This window comes from Macrobrachium rosenbergii, chromosome 28, assembly GCF_040412425.1.
Source record: "Macrobrachium rosenbergii isolate ZJJX-2024 chromosome 28, ASM4041242v1, whole genome shotgun sequence".
Taxonomy (NCBI): domain Eukaryota; kingdom Metazoa; phylum Arthropoda; class Malacostraca; order Decapoda; family Palaemonidae; genus Macrobrachium; species Macrobrachium rosenbergii.
In genome coordinates, this window is record NC_089768.1 from 30,831,592 (window position 1) to 30,848,489 (window position 16,898).

General features: G+C 36.2%; 1 protein-coding gene across 1 annotated transcript in view; it reads left to right on the forward strand.

Moving 5' to 3' along the window:
- LOC136854199 (fibrinogen C domain-containing protein 1-A-like) overlaps positions 1-16,898 on the forward strand; it is a 514,845-nt gene that overhangs the window by 400,200 nt on the left and 97,747 nt on the right. Inside the window, exons 4-6 of the mRNA XM_067130506.1 lie at positions 1,244-1,340; positions 2,819-2,963; positions 14,229-14,343. Of these exons, the coding sequence (XP_066986607.1) occupies positions 1,244-1,340; positions 2,819-2,963; positions 14,229-14,343 (357 nt within the window). The remainder of the gene's footprint in view (positions 1-1,243; positions 1,341-2,818; positions 2,964-14,228; positions 14,344-16,898) is intronic.

A 16,898-nucleotide genomic window follows, 5' to 3' on the forward strand; every position in this document is an offset into this window, starting at 1 on the left:
AGTGTAATTAATCATGGCACAAGGAAATTACATGGGATTTGTGAAAGGAAATGGCATGTGTGCTCCCTGTCAACATGTACGCCCGCGTATGAACACGCTCATAAGCACATGAAAACATACACACATGTGTGTGTATATACAGTATATATACCTGCATATATATATACAATCATGAAGCTACAAATGTCGCTTAATATCAAATTCACGCTACCTTGGGAATATCCCCGTTGGGGAATTATCACCGAAGGGGAATTTACAAGTGATAAATGGATTGTACTGCGTGATAATTCCCCATCAGGGATATTCTCAAGGTAGCGTGAATTTGATATTAAGCGACATTTGTAGCTTCATGATTGTATATAAATCACGTTGTGATAAAAAATTTCATATTTATGTATAAATATATATAAAGAGAGAGAGAGAGAGAGAGAGAGTAAACAGGTTAGGTTACCTCAGGTGAAAGGATGGCTCAGAGTAAAGGATTGCTTAGTCATGCTGATTGTTTAGTCATGCAGAAACAAAGATATATATATATATATATATATATATATATATATATATATATATATATATATATATAGAGAGAGAGAGAGAGAGAGAGAGAGAGAGAGAGAGAGAGAGAGAGAGACGGTAAACAGGTTAGGTTACCTCAGGTGACAGGATGGCTCAGAGTATTGCTGCTGAGATTGTTTAGTCATGCAGAAAGAAAGGAGAAAGGTACATTGATGGAAGGAGTGTATAATAGTGCAAGGAGTGGGAAGGAGGATGGGAGGACCTAGATAAATAGCGGTAGACAGACTGAATCAAAGAAATGTTGGGAAGGAAGGACCTAACATCCACAAAGCCCTAATGTACAAGAAATTTATAGGGATGTGAATGGGTGCTGTAAGCATTAGCGGGTAGACGTGCTTATGAATAGCCCTCTGTGTTGGTTTGTAAAGCGGCCGATATTCGTGGATGTTTTATGCACGATCCACGATCAGGGAGTGAAAGTAGGAATGTGGCAAGAACCATTTTTTTTTTTACTGAAGCCACCACCTGTAAAAGGAAGTTCTTAATGTTAGGGGAAAACATAAATCTATAAATAAGGACATGAAAATGTTTCCTAAGTTAATAATTAACAACAAAAACTAATACTAGCACCAGCAGTATTAATAGGCATAATGATAATAATAATAAAAGAACATTGAAATTTTTCTTTAATTCGAGTTAGTTTAAAATGAATTTTCTTCTTTTTTCGCAGCTTGGTACTCTAGAACACATCCAGAGCAAACTGCTGACCGAATATGGCGAACTGAAGGCGGCCATAACTGAAGTGGGCAGGAACACTCTAGATTTGGGTAAGATATCGCACCGGAATCTCTTAAGATTTTTTTTTTAAAGTCCTTGTAATATAAGTATAAATTTGCCTGTGTGTTGATATGATTTTTTTTTATTTCCCTCCCTTTAATTTTTTTATTATCTTTTACTGCTACATAGATATTTTATTTCTCGATAACCATGGGCATTGCGACGCCAGGTAACAGTAAGAAAAGGATATTTGTAGACTCTGAGCTTTCCGTTTGAGTTAATAGTCCCTAAACTTTTTCCAAATGAACGCTTGCAAATTTTGACATAATAATAATAATAATAATAATAATAATAATAATAATAATAATAATAATAATAATAATAATAAAACGGAATGTGTATCCATATATTTTTTCCTACAAACCTTCGAATCGAGTTTGCTCAGATCAAAGTCAGACTTTTAGTATACAGTGAAATGAATCCCTTTCGGTCCACGTAAATCCCCCCTGGGGGGATGCCCTGGCGTAAAACTGCAGGACTTACTAATCCGTCAAGGAGACTTTTTAACCAACCCGGGACTTATTGGATCTGTCGGACGATGTGAAGGGAGAAACTCAAGTCCCTGTTTCCATTGTAGCAGGTCACCGAAGTGCCTCGCTTTCTTTTTCTTTTTTTCTTTTACACGTCAAGTTCGGCTCAGAGTTAATTCGTGTAGATATTAATTTAATGTTTTGTTTGTTGTTGGCGTTTGCAATGCGAAGTGGTAATTGCATACGTAAGTGCCGTCGTCTCTTGCAATCCAATCTCAGATTTCATTCGGACTTTCATAAACCACTTATACGTTGCCTTCATATAGGAGAGGTGGGGGGTGTCAGTTTGTAGAGGTGGGGGTGTCAGTTTGTAAATATGGGGCGTTTCAGTTACGGCTGTATGTGGAGCTCTCTCTCTCTCTCTCTCTCTCTCTCTCTCTCTCTCTCTCTCTCTCTCTCTCTCTCTCTCTCTCTCTCCATATATCTGTATCAACATCCAAGGCAAAATTATGTAAGTGAACGGTTTTCATCAAGTTTTCCTTAGGATTTCAACCATAACCAGGTGATAAATCCCATTTAGGTCCGTTTATGCTGAGCTTCACATTATGGTTTTATTCGATGATAATCGTAGTCAGTGACCAATCTCATTTATTAATTGTTCTGGGCAACTTGATGTGTTAATGATTCTTAAGTACCAAATCAACCGGTATTTAATGTCAGAGGAGTCTATCTGATGACAACCTTTGTTTTTCTGTACAGTAAGTAAGTGCCTTTCAGCCAAAAGTCCAAAAGTATGGTTGTTTTTCTGTACAATAAGTGCCTTTCAGCCAAAAGTCCAAAAGTACTAGACATTAAAAAAAATAAATAAAGCCTAGTGTAGAATAACTCGCCATGACCCCATCAACAGAGTTGTGAGGCGAACGACAACGATTCCTTTTCAAGTATAACAATGGCCCTTTCGCTAACGACTCTCTTCTCACCCTTGTCTTCCCCGACAGCCAAACAAGTGGCCACGCTCGACGCTCGGATTGTCTCCCTCGACCAGTCCATCAACCAACAGCGACAGCAACAGCAACAACAACAGACGCAGCAGCAACAGAGGGACTTCTCCCCTCCGGAAAGGATTGCTCCGGATTACCTGCAGTAAGTAAAACTGAGAGGAGGAGGAGGAGGAGCTTATTGCAATCTCCCACTTCTTTTACTTATTTGAGCCCGGTTGTGTCTCCCACGTCTTTTACTTATTTGAGCCCGATTGTGTCTCCCACGTCTTTTACTTATATGAGCCTGATTGTCACCCACGTCTTTTACTTATTTGAGCCTGATTGCGTCTCCCACGTCTTTTACTTAATTGAGCCCGATTGTGTCTCCCACGTCTTTTACTTAACTGAGCCCGATTGTGTCTCCCACGTCTTTTACTTATTTGAGCCCGATTGTGTCTCCCACTTCTTTTACTTATTGAGCCTGATTGTGTCTCTCACGCCTTTTACTTAATTGAGCCCGATTGTGTCTACCACGTCTTTTACTTAATTGAGCCCGATTGTGTCTCCCACGTATTTTACTCATATGAGCCTGGTTGTGTTAAGTTGTTCGACTTAAATGTGTTTGGTAGAATATAAATTGGTTAGGTAAGATGGTGATAGTGATATTCTCTTTATGACCCATTGATGAGCGTAAACAGATATAGCTTTTTTTTAGCAGTACTATACATTGCACCTCCAATTAAGTATTTAATGGAAGCAGATGTTAGGGGAAAGCTGTATTTTTGTTTTTAGATGTACTGACCAATTTTAAGGAAGGAGGCATTTCAGTGTGATTGTTTAGGGAACCTACGAACATGAATTCGCGCAGCCACTGTCATTTTAATGGTCATCCTTCAAGCAAGTTGAAGTTTATTTTTTTATTTGCGTTTATAAGAGCACTTTTCGGTAAGTTGTCTTGATTTCACAATAGCTGAGGTTGGGGATAATTAGGAAGTTTCGCGACATTGCGTTAATGTTAAATTGTCAACATAATTTTGTACACAAAGCCATGCAAAGTCCGACAAAAATTTTATTTTTTGCAGTTATATAGAAAGTTAATTTTAATTTGAATAACCTTTTTGTTCTACGCTTCTTCAGGCAGTTTGTAATTGTAACTGGAATATTAAAATCTTTCAGTGATGTAGCATTTTAGAAAATATGATTTAAGACTGTGCTGATGAAATATGAATGTACTTATGAAATTCCCTGCAATTGTTTGAATAAAGAATATATCTGACAGTGTGACAAGAAACTTGCAACGGATTAAAGCAACGCAAATATAGAAACAAAATATGAAATGTTAGAATCAAGTAATAAAAAGAAAAATATTAGAGAACTTAACATCGGTCCAGGGATGTCAGGTATATCTACATAGGTAGGATGAAATATTAATTAATTATTACCTTATATATATATATATATATATATATATATATATATATATATATATATATATATATATATATATATAAAATCATCACACACAATATATACATTTCTGATATGTGTGTGTGTTTCCACCTGATATATATATATATATATATATATATATATGTGTGTAGTATATTATGTTGTGTGTTTGTATGTTGTAGTAACAGTGAATGTGCCCGCATTGTTCGTATACATTCATGGACATATTTATACATGGTAAATAAATACATATTGCAATAGCTTAAGGTTATGTATTTTTTTAATAGTATGCGCTTCCGCGCATACGGAATGCCTATCGATATAATAATTAAATAATCCTTTCTGTGCCATAATTTAATTATAGAGTTTCACCAGTGCAGTGATAATGATAATGAGATTCAGCAATATCTATTATGTAAACTCTCTCTCTCTCTCTCTCTCTCTCTCTCTCTCTCTCTGTGTGTGTGTTTGTGTGTGTGTGTGTGTGTGTGTACACTACTTTATATCGTAATCAAGTTATGGAGCTTCATCAGTGAATTGATAATTATTTTGTAATGAGATTTGGTAGTACTTGTTAGATAAAATTCTCTCTCTCTCTCTCTCTCTCTCTCTCTCTCTCATTATTGTGTGTGGGCTATTTGCTATGATAGTTTAAAGCTTTAACATTAACCTCATAATTATTGCATAGTGAGAATCTACTTGACTTTATTAAATTTCTCTCTCTCTCTCTCTCTCTCTCTCTCTCTCTCTCTCTCTCTCTCTCTCTCTCTCTCTCTCTCTCTCTCTCTCTCTCATTTATGTGCGTGTGCTATTTTATATGATAATTCAAAGCTTTAACATTGACGTCATGATTATTGCCTGATGAAAATCTACTTAACATTATTAATACTCTCTCTCTCTCTCTCTCTCTCTCTCTCTCTCTCTCTCTCTCTCTCTCTCTCTCTCTCTCTATATATATATATATATATATATATATATATATATATATATATATATATATATATATATATATATATATAAAATAGCTCATGAAAACGCTCTCAGATCAAGCGGATGTGTTTCTGAACAGAAAACTAATGTTAAAGTATCTTTTTTTTGTTTATTTTGTCTTCCATGTACATTTGTATGAGATGATTATTTACGGGAAGTAACGAGATTAAATTTGGGATGTTTCCTGGTCACGTTTCGAATTAGCTTATTCGAGTAATGTGCAGCTTTGGATTTTTTAAAAGACGCCTTTGGTCGTCCTTGTAGGATACCGGATCACCTCATTTTAATAAAAAGGAGGAAATATCAATGAACATTATTCGTGTAATGATGTGCATTTGGGATTATTCTGTGGAAATGATGAACAATGAGTCATTGTTTATTATGACACATTATGATGATGGTTAGATGACATTTGAAGAGCACAGCGCTAGGTTGGTGTCATAATTTTTTGCTTTTGTTCATCTGCTGTGAAATCTCACGCACGAGTTCGATTTTCATTTCACTCGTTCGTTTCAACTTTATCGTTTAAAATAGTTTTACTTTGATTATCAGACTGCTTGTTTAACATTTATCAAAGGGACCTTCAACAATTACCGATCTTTTCAATTACGGTGTGTACAGTCTGCCTCGCATATATTATTTACTTTATGAGTCATATTATTTACTTTATGACTCATATTTTCTTTCAGCAGAAAGGTTTGCCTGCTTAATAAGGACTTTGTTTGGTTGTTTTAAATAAAAATAAAATTAGTAACAGTTCAACCTATAAACAGTCGTGTCTTTTCATTCTGATACTTCCATAATATACATACATACACACTCACATTTTATATATATATATATATATATATATATATATATATATATATATATATATATATATATATATATATATATATATATATATATATATATATATATATATATATATATATATATATATATATAATGTCTTATTTACTGTGTATATTTCACTTTCACTTAATCCTCTGTCATACACTTCTTTGTTTTCCCATCTGAAGGACCTAGAGCATGGTAGGGTTACCCGTAGGGTTAATGACTGCGTATTTGCGTATTCATTTATTGAAGATCTTTTGCTACACTGAATATATTGGCTGATAAGTAGGGAGAAAGACCACAGTATATTTCTCCCATGGGAGATGATGGTCTATATAACGTATTTAGGTCATGAAAGTCTTAGATTTCAGATTTGTCCTAGTTTTCATCGTTTATTGTTTGTATATCTTACTTCCTCTTCCAGTGTTGCATATTCTTCCCTTACGTTTTAGATACCACTTTTGTATGTTTCACTTTATTCCAGTATACTTGGTTTTTATAGCGTCGGTCTTATCGTATGTGGTTTCTAAAGATTTCTCTCTCTCTCTCTCTCTCTCTCTCTCTCTCTCTCTCTCTCTCTCTCTCTCTCTCTCTCTCTCCGCCTTAACCATTACCTTACGTTCTACAATAAGTTGTTTGATTCCGTGTTTCTCGATTATGCTTTCATGTTTTGATTTTTGTTACGTCATCACTTCCTTTTTTCAAAGTTACTTCCTCCTACTTTCCTCACTTTTCTATTTTCAAAATCTACCATTCCCATCTGCTTTTATTTCTTCAATTTGATTCCAATATAGACAATTCAAATCTCTTTCACTCTGACATTTATTTTTTTGCATTTTTTCCTACCCTCTTTTCGCCTTCATTTTGCATATTGAGTTTCTGCCTGTATTCCTTCTATTTTGTGTATTTTCCGTTTTCTGTTTATCTTTCAGCGTTATCGCTTTGCTATTGTACGCGTTATCACTTTGCTATTGTACGCCTCTTTCTGTTCTGATTTAATTTTCTTTGTTTTCCTTTCAATTTCATCGCTTGAGCAGTATTCTGAAGAATGGATGAGCGTCAACGAAGTCAATTTCAGTCAGTCCATTCCTTTATCCCCTAATCATTTAGTGTATTGTAAGTTACATGTTTACGAAAACATGACAAAATCAGACCTGTAAAACGAATGGGTACGAATGTGATTGCTTGAACCCATCTTGGCTAAGAGGGGGCGACAGGATGGAGGAGAATGAAACGATATAAATGCCGGCCCCAGGATTTCTTAATGTCTTTTTAAAATAACGTTACGTTTATCCTCACGGAAAATTGCTGTAAACTCCACGTTTCTGGGATTTGTCACGCTTTCGTAATACCACATTAAAATTAAAACGCAGTATGTATCTAAATTCATCTTTTTTTTTTTCTTGGTGTAACATCGATTAGCCTCCCTCACCATTACCCCATATCGATCCTCTCGTATATTACCTCCATTTTTGGCAGTAGGGGTTCACTAGTTCATATTTCATAGTTTTGGTAATTGTTAATCAGGACATTTATTTAACATAAATGTAAAATATTTGTTATTCGTTCTAATGTTTATGCGTAGTTAGATATATTTTTATAAGCGGGGGTTTTCTTATAACCTAATTAATTATATATTCTGTATACGGACCACAAACAGAGTATTTGTTTATGCCAACAAAATATTGTGTCCATGAACTACCTAGGACACTCATACACACACACACACACACATAAATTGATGTACAAAGAACAGGGAGACATTGCAACACGTTAATGTTGGTTGTTAGGATTTCTCAAACATTTGTGCAATATCCCTCAAGGTTTATGACACACGTTCGTTTATGGAATTGTATGCAACTCTGTCGCGTTGCTATTATTATCAAGCAATATTCATATATAAGCTGGGGTTTATTCAGTAAAATTGTATATATATATATATATATATATATATATATATATATATATATATATATATATATATATTTATATATATATATATTTATATATATATTTATATATATATGTATATATGCACATACATGTGTGTGCATAAGCATTTATGTATACATGTGTGTATAAGTATATTCTAAAAGTAACTTTCTTACCATAAACCTTTGATCTTTGCACAAGACAAAAGACAAGTGTATAATGTGTATTCAATAACAAAAGACTTTTGAGAGAGAGAGAGAGAGAGAGGATAAGATTGAAACATTTCACTGATGTGATATCAAAACTTCCTGCGTGGAATACAGTTGAATATTCCGTCGAAAAAAGATCGCGTCGTGAGTGCTAAGTATCTTCCAGATATGCATTAAAGGCGATAAGGCGTCTCGTTCGCTCCAGAAATAAACAAGGGTGCAACTGTCAGATGTAGGAATCAGTTGCATAAATATGCTGACAGTGAAAATTTAATAAATGATATTGCATTCGAGTTAATTGCACTGTCAGTTTTCAAATTATTATATTCAGAGTTTATGCCATTTTGTTTAAAACGGCTCCCTCGCAGTGTGAAATTATTATTAACCTCCAGGCATGATACGACCTTAGTATTTAAGGACATATCTTGGCTGAAGGTTAATTATGAACCTGACATTTAAACGGGGGCGGGTGGAGGGGGGGGAAGCCTCAACTCTTTCGTTAGATTATATACTGTCAGGTCAGGTGTATGCAGCATATGCAACAAATCTGGTATGTGTGTTATCATTAATATCATACATGAACGCATTTTTACTTTTCTGTAAAAGAAAACTATTGTGCCGGCTTTGTCTGTCCGTCCGCACTTTTTGCTGCCCGCCCTCAAATCTTAAAAACTTCTGAGGCTAGAGGGCTGCAAATTGGGATGTTGATCGTTCACCCTCCAATCATCAAACATACCAAATTATAGCCCTCTAGTCTCAGTAGTTTTTATTTTATTTAAGGTTAAAGTTAGCCTTAATCGTGCTTCTGGCAACGATATAGGATAGGACACCACCGGCCCGTGGTTAAAGTTTTATGGACTGGGGCTCATACAGCATTATACCGAGACCACCGAAAGATAGATCTATTTTCGGTGGCCTTGATTATACGCTGTAGCAGTTGTACAGAAAACTCGATTGCGCCGAAGAAACTTCCGCCCATTTTTTACTTGTTACTACTTAGTTTTAAGTATCGAGATTTAGGATTTTTTGTTTTTAACATTTATTTTCGTTATTAGCATTTCATAAGTTTATCGTGACTAACCATCAATGCATTGAACTGAACATATGAGATTTGTCTCATATATATATATATATATATATATATATATATATATATATATATATATATATATATATATATATATATATATATATATATATATATATATATATATATATATATATATATATATGTATATGTATATGTGTATGTATATATATATATATATATATATATATATATATATATATATATATATATATATATATATATATATATATATATATAAATGGGACAATATTATTTATAGGGGTACAAAACCAAATCAATACGGAATAATGTAATATACAGACACGTGTGTAAGCATTATCGGTATTGATTTGATTGTTTACTCATAAATTATATTACGTCTCACTATTCCTTAAGGGGCGTATCTGATCCCTGCTAATGCATCGTGCCCTCATCTTCAACATAATAGATTCCCTGTACCCCCGGGGCCCCGGACCCCCTTGCAGCGCCTCCTCCGGGTTCCCGATGTTGTAAACAAAAGGGCGCCTCGACATTTTGTCGTTAGTGAACTGTCAGGAGGTCATTGATGAATATCCCACTAATTATAGTAACTCATTAAAGACTAATCCTCTTAATGCCTCTTCCCAAACAATGAAGGGCAAAAAAAAGTCCCTAGGTGCTGGAAAAAGTCAACATAATAGGTGTATGCTCACTGTTATTTTGAGACTGGGCTGTTCAGAGACGATTATAATACTTTTTTTTTTCTTTTAAGCATTTGTTGAAGGTTAATACTCGGTTTATTGCTTTTTCCCCTGTCCTGTCTTGTTGGTAGATGTTGCTGTGCTCTAGAGCGCGATATTTATTGCGTGAATGTTCATTGCTCGGTACCTCGCGCAATTTCAGCTAAATTTTCTCAATTGCTGCTGGGAGGAGTGAAACAAGACTCCGGTAATTGGAGAGTTGTTGGAGATGCACCGACAAATTAAACCGCCTTTATGATGCACAGCACGTGTCCTGGAATAGGTATTGTTACATTATTAATAAATTGGACAGGAAAGATAATTTCCGTGAGCAGCTGTGGCAAGAGATGACTAATCAGTAGTGTAAGAGGACGAGAATACGCATAAGAGTTTGGATTTGAAATAAATGTGGATTGGCTAAGTTTTGAGTACGGGGTTAAAATTGAAAATACGAAAGCACATTGGATGGTGGGTAAACATACACCGCCATCATTGCAATATCCTATACAGGAAGAGGCTTAATACACTCGTAAGATAAATCGAATACCGTTGCGAATATCGTAAAAGGACGGTCAAAATAACCTCAGTGTAAGATGATATATTGTGGGATGATCTTAAGAGAGGACATGAAATCACTTCGAAGTTACATCTTACTCAGAGGGTGTGTTTCATTTATTAATTTTAATCGAGCAAATCATTACTAGATTTACAAGGGAACATGACACATGCGCTACGATTATAATGAATAAACATGTCGAGCAGGTTATACATTCACTCTTGGGGAATTTAAAATGATAATTTCCTTTAGATCAAAACACTGATACCCAAATCCAGTTATAGGAAAGACAACGCCCTCGACCATTGGAAAGTCCGGGTTTTATCTTCATGAGCGACTAATTGGAAAGTTAGACTTTTTATGGACAGCAGCGAGGTCCCGACGGGAAAATGATTAGCTCAATAAGTTGACATTATATTCATCTTCTAAAACATGAAGGAAAAACTTCTTAAAAACTTCGTATGGATGAAATGGGTCCTGCGAGTGGCGGTGTAGTTAATGGTAGAGTAGTCTTCTTGTATTGCAATAAATCCAAGTTATAAAGGTTACATTTTCATTCCTCTTGTAGTATTTTTCAATGAAAAATCCCTTTAAAACTGATCAAAGGTCCCCTGCAAGAGCAAATAAAAGGCTGCTTGAGCCGTTACTCCATTGAAGCTTCTGTGACAGATATCGAGACAGGCTTTCGTGTCATCTTTGTACAGATGTGACTGAATTATTTGCCGACTCACTTTCAGTTGACGTGAAAGACAAACCAGGAGGTTGCATGGACAGGTTTCAGGCTGATATCTATCTTGAAGTGACAGATTACAGGGAGACCAGACACAGATACGAGAGAAAATTGTACGTTCTCTGTCACAGACATAGTCATTACAAACAGCAAGTCATTCGATTTGGGATGAGATTTGGCCATGGCAAATGAAATATATATATATATATATATATATATATATATATATATATATATATATATATATATATATATATATATATATATATATATATATATATATATATATTTTGGGGGTGATGTTTGGATGGGGGTGGGGTTAAGATTGTTCATCGTATAGTGGTAACTTTATAAAGGGACAATTTAGTCCGTAATATACTTTATTTCATTTTTAAATAAAGTAAGGATAAATTGCAAGAAAATGATCAGTCGTTTCTTCTTAGAAAAGAACTGCACTTCAAACTTAGAGAATGTTTCATCACTGCTCAACAAAATATGGTTGAATTTTCAATAAAGTCAAGCCTTCGTCTGGGCCGACGATATTTCTTCTCGAGATTATTGCTAAGTATGTTATGAAAAGAATAATTGTTTTAAGAGCCTTTAAAAGCAATAGAACTGCTGCTTCTTCTTCGAGAGCGTATTTGGGCATTTGTTCGTACAGAAAATTAGTGCTTTAAAGATTTTATTTCTTAGTTTTATTTTCATTGGTGAATTTTTCTCTTGATGTTATTTTTGGAATCACTGTATTCCCGTCTCTTTGTTTCTCAGATTCTTGAACGTAACGTAAAATAATCCTGTTTTATTTTTTTTTGGGGGGGGGATGAGCCTTTTCGGTTTCATTTTTGTGTGTGATTTTGGAACTTTTCTCTGCATTGCAAAGTGCAGTCTTATGTCATCATGGAAGACAACAGTTATTGTAGTTATTCCAATAATTCAAATTATGGAATAGTCTGATCCCTGATGATTTCAAGAATAAGGAAAAATATAATTTATTTAAATGACAAAAATCAGTCCCTACCCAGAATACACGATAACATGACTCTTGAGCTCAGAAAAGGCTTTGTGGGATAGGCCCCGACTCATTTTGGGTTCTGTTGCCAAACTTTATATTGTAAGTATGACCCTTCGGAAGTTGAATATTGTTCTCGGTAACCAGCTGAATTAGGTTATGATATATTTTCACTGTCACACCACCTTATTGTCCCTGTGAGCTAGAAATCGGGGGTGGAGTGTGTGCGCGCTCGTATGTCTACTTCCTGAGTCGTCAGTAGCCATTTGCCTTGCTCGCCCAGGACTCGCGTGGGTGGAGAGGGAGCTGGGGCAATAATCATGTGCGTGTGCTTTTCAGGTCTTCAGGACATTGTGTGAGAAGGCAGTGGTCTGTTCATTGTCTGTCCTATTCACCAGCTACCTCTCAACCTTTAAATGAAAGCATTATCAATATGCGATAACCGGAAGGGGAAATGTGAAATGAAATGAATCCGTGGGAGTTTAGAATATTTTTCATGTCCTCGGTCATCTCCAGGAACTCTGGCACCGGGAAAAATATTTTCAGTCTAGGTGAAACATGATTCGATTGCATATAAGATTTAAAACCCTACACATGGCTTACCTCGCAACGGACATTCAGAGCCTCAGTGGCTTTAGTGCATTAGCCATCAAAACAAACAACCAAAACGCAGATCCTTTTAGCCTTTGCATATTGATTCCAAAGGATAAAGGGCGTGCAGGATCGAGACCCACCCCCCACCTCTCTCTCTCCATAAGGATTAAAAAGGAAAGGTACCTCTCTCGCTCTCCATAAGGATTAAAAAGGAAAGGTACCTCTCTCGCTCTCCATAAGGATTAAAAAGGAGAGGTAGGTAGAACTGGTGCCATCATTCCTGCAAAAATATCCTTAGCAATACCCCCCACCCCCCCAGGGTACCTCCTCCTATACCCCAAGGTAGGCTCCTGGGACCCCATCTCTTAATTCATTGGCCGAGGGAAGATGCCAAGAAGTCGTCGCTGTAAGTGAACGCCATCCACCGTAATTCTCTCTGGCATATTTATTGCTTCTCAGCATCCATGCTTTATTCATCTCGCTTTGATCAACGACGTCCAAGTGTTCGTGACACATGACCTTTCCCCCGTGTGACCTTTAGTTCATGTATGCGTGTGTGCGTGCGCGCGCGCGCGTGCGTATGTGCCTGCGCGTGCAACCTTTGGAGCTTCTCTTGCGTTATCAAATCGAGCCGCTTTGATCATTAATTTATTTTTCTCTCTCTCTCTCTCTCTCTCTCTCTCTCTCTCTCTCTCTCTCTCTCTCTCTCTCTCTCTCTCTCTCTCTCTCTTTATTTTTTAACTTCCCGTTTCTCATTCCCGTGATTCCCAGATCTTGATGTTTGGTAAGATTTTTCTCATTTCTTGGTCGACACTTGTGTTAATTGACTTATTACTTGGACCTTCTGGTTAAGTGAACGCGTTCAATTGCATTCTGAAATGGCGAAAGGATTGCAAGGGTCGAAAAGGTGTTTATGAAGTGTAGTTCCTCCCTCTCTCCCGTGGGAACTCCGTTAATTAACTTCGGGGAAAGGGAAACGTAAAGGAAGAACTGAAAGAAAATGGAAAATAATGGACTTTTCTCAACCTTGCCAAAAATGATTGCTTTCTCTGTAGTTCGTTTGTGTGTGTGTCTGTTCACAACCAATCTGATTGGCTTATGCTTGAATCATCAAACGGAAATTCAGATTTTTCCGTTTCACTGATAGTTTTCCACATTCCTGTAGTGTTTTCCCGCTGGATTTGATTTGATTGGACGTTGCTTTCCGTATTGCCTGTAATATCACTTCAAGAAGACAGAGAGAGAGAGAGAGAGAGAGAGAGAGAGAGAGAATCTACTTTTCACCATTGTTTCTGTTGTGCATTAACATGTTTTTTTTTTTTCCATTCCCCCAGAAGAGCCGAACGCCTCGAGAGCGACGATTACTCCCAGGTGACCAGCCCAACCGACCTCAGTGACGTCACAGATGCCCTCAAGGAGGCAGTCACCTCCATCAGCAACAGATTGCAGGTAATATATGAAATAAAAAAAAAGATAGAGAGCAAGAAAATAGCCTGATAATGGCTATATCGAGAGTATTAGATTATTGAGGGAATTTTTCGAGGTCGTGTGGGTTAATGGTAAAGTTAGTCGTCTACCGTGTAACTGGAAAGTTACAAAGATTTTTATGTGTTCTGTTCATGTCATCGCTATGTTTACTTCTGTCTAATTCTGGTAGGTTTTTGCAAAATAAAAAAAAATCAATAAATACGGTAATGGAGTGTTCTGAGGAGCTATAACACCTTAGAATACTCCATTGGCAAAAATCATACCTTGTAACAGTATATTAGTCTGTTGCAAGGTACGGTTTATGGACGAAATCAATACGGCGATTTTGGTACTTGGCGCGACGTGTTTAGCGGAAGTGTGAAATTGACTAGCTGTTACTAATTAGGCTTTTAATGATGCTAACATGACTCTTGACAAAAACACGTATCAGAATTGCCGTTAGCTCTGCCAGTTTTTTTTATCTTTCAACTTGAATTTTATGGACGACTCGGACGTTTTCTTGCCAAATTTTCTAGCAGCCTGCTAATTCCTTTTGTCTTGCACCATAACAAAGGCCGTTCTCTCAGTAAGTTCGAAAAATGAATAATCAGTGCTTTCAATTAGGTCTAACATCTTTGCCCTATAATCATCCATTATAGTGTGTACACTTTCGTTTAAAAGGAATTGCTTAAAACCAAACTATAGTTATCAGAGTTACCTTTTTTTTTTCAAATAAAAAAATCTACACCTGGAACATAACGCACCTCTCATTGTTCAGGCGAGTTAATTAAAGACACATCCTAGGCTTCACTCAGTGTAATCACAGCATTCAAGAACAATGGCTGGGAGGGGAATTAGCAATGTGTCCTTTGCTGGGTCTAGTTAAACTCCCTTGACAATGCAAACACCTGCTGAGCTGGGAATGACATTGTAGGATGTGGAAATGACATTTGTAGGATGCAGTCTCGTCTCTTTCATTACCCGGGCATTGTTTGTGTGAAATGTAATCCGATGTAAGTGGGTTTGACTTTAGTAATATTGTTTGCCCCAGTTTGTCCTTTCAAGGGTAAAATGAAGAGTTTTGGAGAAAATCAGAGCAAGAGTATTCTTTATCATTTTCATTAGAAATTAGAAATTATCATGATAAATCATTTTGTGACCTTGCTGGTCTTAAATCCCACCCCCAACACACACACACACACACACAGAACTCATTCTTACCGTCGAAATTCCACTTAACCAACCCGTTTGTGACTGAAGAGTTGAGCACTGATATTAGTATCCGTTAAAGCTCTCTGTTTACTGAATTGGTAGATTTGGTCAATGTTAACCATCGCTATATTGCCATTAGTGTATTAGGCATAGAGCTATATAACGTTTCAGAATTTTTATAGTATGTTTTAAAGGTTCACTAGTGATATACAGACTATATATATTATATATATATAATTTTTTATATACATGTATATATGTACATATGTATAAGTATGTACATATATATATACACATACATATATATATGCATATAAATATATAATGTATGTATACATATATATGTGTATACATGCACACACTGGGTGCGGAGAATAAGAACTATTTACACAAGAGTTAGCTGCGACAAAATTAAAGCTGTAAGGCGGACAAAATGAGCAGAAATGCCTACTAGAGTCACGTTTATATGTTTGCGTGCACGAGCGCAAGCGAGCGAGTGCGTATTTACCCGCTTGCATCCCAGAGGAAGCCCCTGTATGTCATCTCCCCGTGATGCACGTTGCTGTGCATGAATTGAGCCCGGAGGCATTATGCAGTGCATAATTCTGGTACGAATAAACGAAGCTGAAGATGGCGTGTGTGTGTGTGTGTGTGTGTGTGTGTGTGTGCGCGCGCGCGCCCATCCCCTCAGGCTCAAGGAGAGTTGAAATAGTTCAATTTCGTATTGTTGACATTTTTCAAGATACAAAGCAGTGTTCAACCCACAATAGCCGAATGTTTTCTCAGAGTGTTTGCTCTTAGAAATTACATAAAGAGCTGGCTACTTGTAGCTAACAGGCTCAAATAGACTTCTGTAAACACGCGTAGATGAGCGTGCATGCAAGCACTTGACCATGGAAGTTTCAGAGATGATTTTTCTTGTACTTAATTTCTCTCACATTTAAGCACATGTGGACTCCCTTGCGTATACTTGCATACGTTTATGTGTATGTTTGGGGAGCCACGTTTATGTTAGATATAAGTTTGAATGCTTGGTAACTCGCAAGTCCTGAATTTCTTAGAAAAGTCACTAATATTTGAACGAAAACGAAAGCATTACACACACACGTACACGCACACGTACACACGCATAAATACATATGCATGTATTTATTATTATATTATATATATATATATATATATATATATATATATATATATATATATATATATATATATATATATATATATGTGTATGTGTGTGCAATGCTTTGTTGTTTCCTCGAATATAAGTGACTTTTCTAAGAAATTCAGGACTTACGAATTACCAAGCATTTTGCACACGC